This window comes from Didymella exigua (genome assembly GCF_010094145.1).
Source record: "Didymella exigua CBS 183.55 unplaced genomic scaffold M421scaffold_34, whole genome shotgun sequence".
In the NCBI taxonomy this organism is placed as follows: domain Eukaryota; kingdom Fungi; phylum Ascomycota; class Dothideomycetes; order Pleosporales; family Didymellaceae; genus Didymella; species Didymella exigua.
Window position 1 is genome coordinate 299,511 of NW_022984808.1, and position 1,956 is coordinate 301,466.

Here is a 1,956-nt window from a genome sequence, read left to right on the forward strand (position 1 = left end):
AGTAAAGGAGGGCTAGCAATTAACAGCTCTAACAGAGTTTAGGGCGTGTAGTAACGTGCTGCAGCAATATACTAGGTCTCTTAAAGCACTATAGGCACGCGCCTTACTAGAACCTCTTCACAACGCGATTGCAAGCCCAACATGATAATAATGACTAGTACTAAGGAGGAGGTGATTGTCCAGCATGTATTGAAGCTAGACAAGCAAGGATACCCACCCCAGCTTACTGATGTAGAGGATATGGCCAATTCTCTGCTTGCTAAGCGCCACTAGCCCTACGTTGGCAAGAACTAGGCTGCTAACTTTGTAAAATGTTAGCTAGAGCTTAAAGTTAAATTTAATTGCAAGCACAACTATAAGAGAGCTCTGTGTAAGGATCCTAAGGTAATTAGGGACTAGTTCTAACTAGTAGAGAATACTAAAGCTAAGTATAGTATACAAGATAATAACACCTACAACTTTAATAAGTCTAGCTTTATAATAGGCATTATATTAACAGGAGCTGTTGTTACAGGCTCTAAGCGTTAAGGGAGACTAAAGGTAGTGCAGTAGGGCAACTAAGAGTAGACTAGTATTATCTAAGGCATCTGCGCGAAGGGCTAGTCTATCCCACCCTTTATTATCTTCTCTAGCAAGCACTACCTCTCTGCCTAGTACAAGGAGCCTAGTATACCTAATAACTAGGTTCTTAATGTCTCTAACAACAGCTAGACTAACAACAAGCTTAGAGTTAAGTAGTTAAAGCACTTTAATAAGCACACAAAGGCGCGCATTGTTAGTGTAACGACTATGCACGAACACGACACGTGGCATAGCGCTCTAAGCAGCTAGAGGCAAAGCTAGCTGGCTAGCACTATTATTGTCTATATATATTATACTAACGTAATCGGCCATTGAGTCGGCCAGGCAATTGAGCCGGCCACCTTTGCCAAGATCACACCTTATTCCACCTCTTATCTAATGTCTCAACAACCTGATCTTAGATTACTTCCTTATAAGGATAGGATAACCCTTGCTATCTAAGCTATAAAATCTAACGCGTTAATAAGCTAACAGCGCGCTGCTACTATCTATAACGTTCCTTAATCAACCCTCTAATACTAACGCGCTAAAACTACCTTATAACGCAATTCCTACTACAGCAGATTAAGGCTTACTAAGCCTGAAGAGGAGGTAGTTATACAATACATAAGGAAGCTTGACGCACAAGGCTTTGCCCCTATGCTAAGCTACGTACGTGAAATAGCCAATTAACTGCTAGCTACCTATAGTAGTAGTAAGGTTAGAGAAAAATAGGCTAGGCACCTTGTGAACTAGAAGCCTAAGATTAAGTTTTAGGTAACTAGACAGTGCGATCACTAGAGAGTCTTGTGCAGTAATCTAGCTATTATCAGCCCCTAGTTTAACCTTGTGCGCAACATCAAAGCTAAATATAGCATCTAGGACTAAGATACCTATAACTTTAATAAGACTAGCTTCTAGATAGGTGTTAGAGGGTCTGTTAAGGTAGTAACAGTGTCTAAGAGGTGTCTTAAGCTACTTAGAGTCTAGCCTAGTAACTATAAATAGGTAATATTAATTGCTACAATTAATACTATAGGGTAGGTTATCCTACCCTTTATTATCTTTAAAGCAAAGAACTATAACTAAGCCTAGTATTATAACCTAAAGGATTAGTATATTAGTGTTAGCAAGAATAGCTAGACAACAAATAAACTAGGCCTAGAGTGGCTGAAGCACTTCATCCAGCATACAACAGCCTGGACAGTGGGTAGCCACCGGCTGCTGATTATTGATGGCCATGAGAGCCACAAGTCGCTTGCCTTCCAGGATCTGTGTAAGGAGAACAAAATTATTACTCTCTGTATGCCTCCTCACACCTCCTATATCCTACAGCCACTTAATGTAGGCTGTTTTGCCCTATTAAAACAAGCATATAAGACAGAAATTAATATC

At 40.1% G+C, this 1,956-nt stretch overlaps 1 protein-coding gene across 1 annotated transcript; it reads right to left on the minus strand.

Moving 5' to 3' along the window:
- Positions 1–318: 318 nt before the first annotated feature.
- M421DRAFT_71430 (uncharacterized protein) lies at positions 319–1,485 on the minus strand (the record flags this gene model as incomplete). The annotated part of the gene is made up of 2 exons (XM_033596788.1): positions 319–405; positions 1,408–1,485. Coding segments are annotated over 2 exons (165 nt in total), but the record flags the coding sequence as incomplete, so codon positions are not given.
- Between the last annotated feature and the right edge of the window lie 471 nt (positions 1,486–1,956).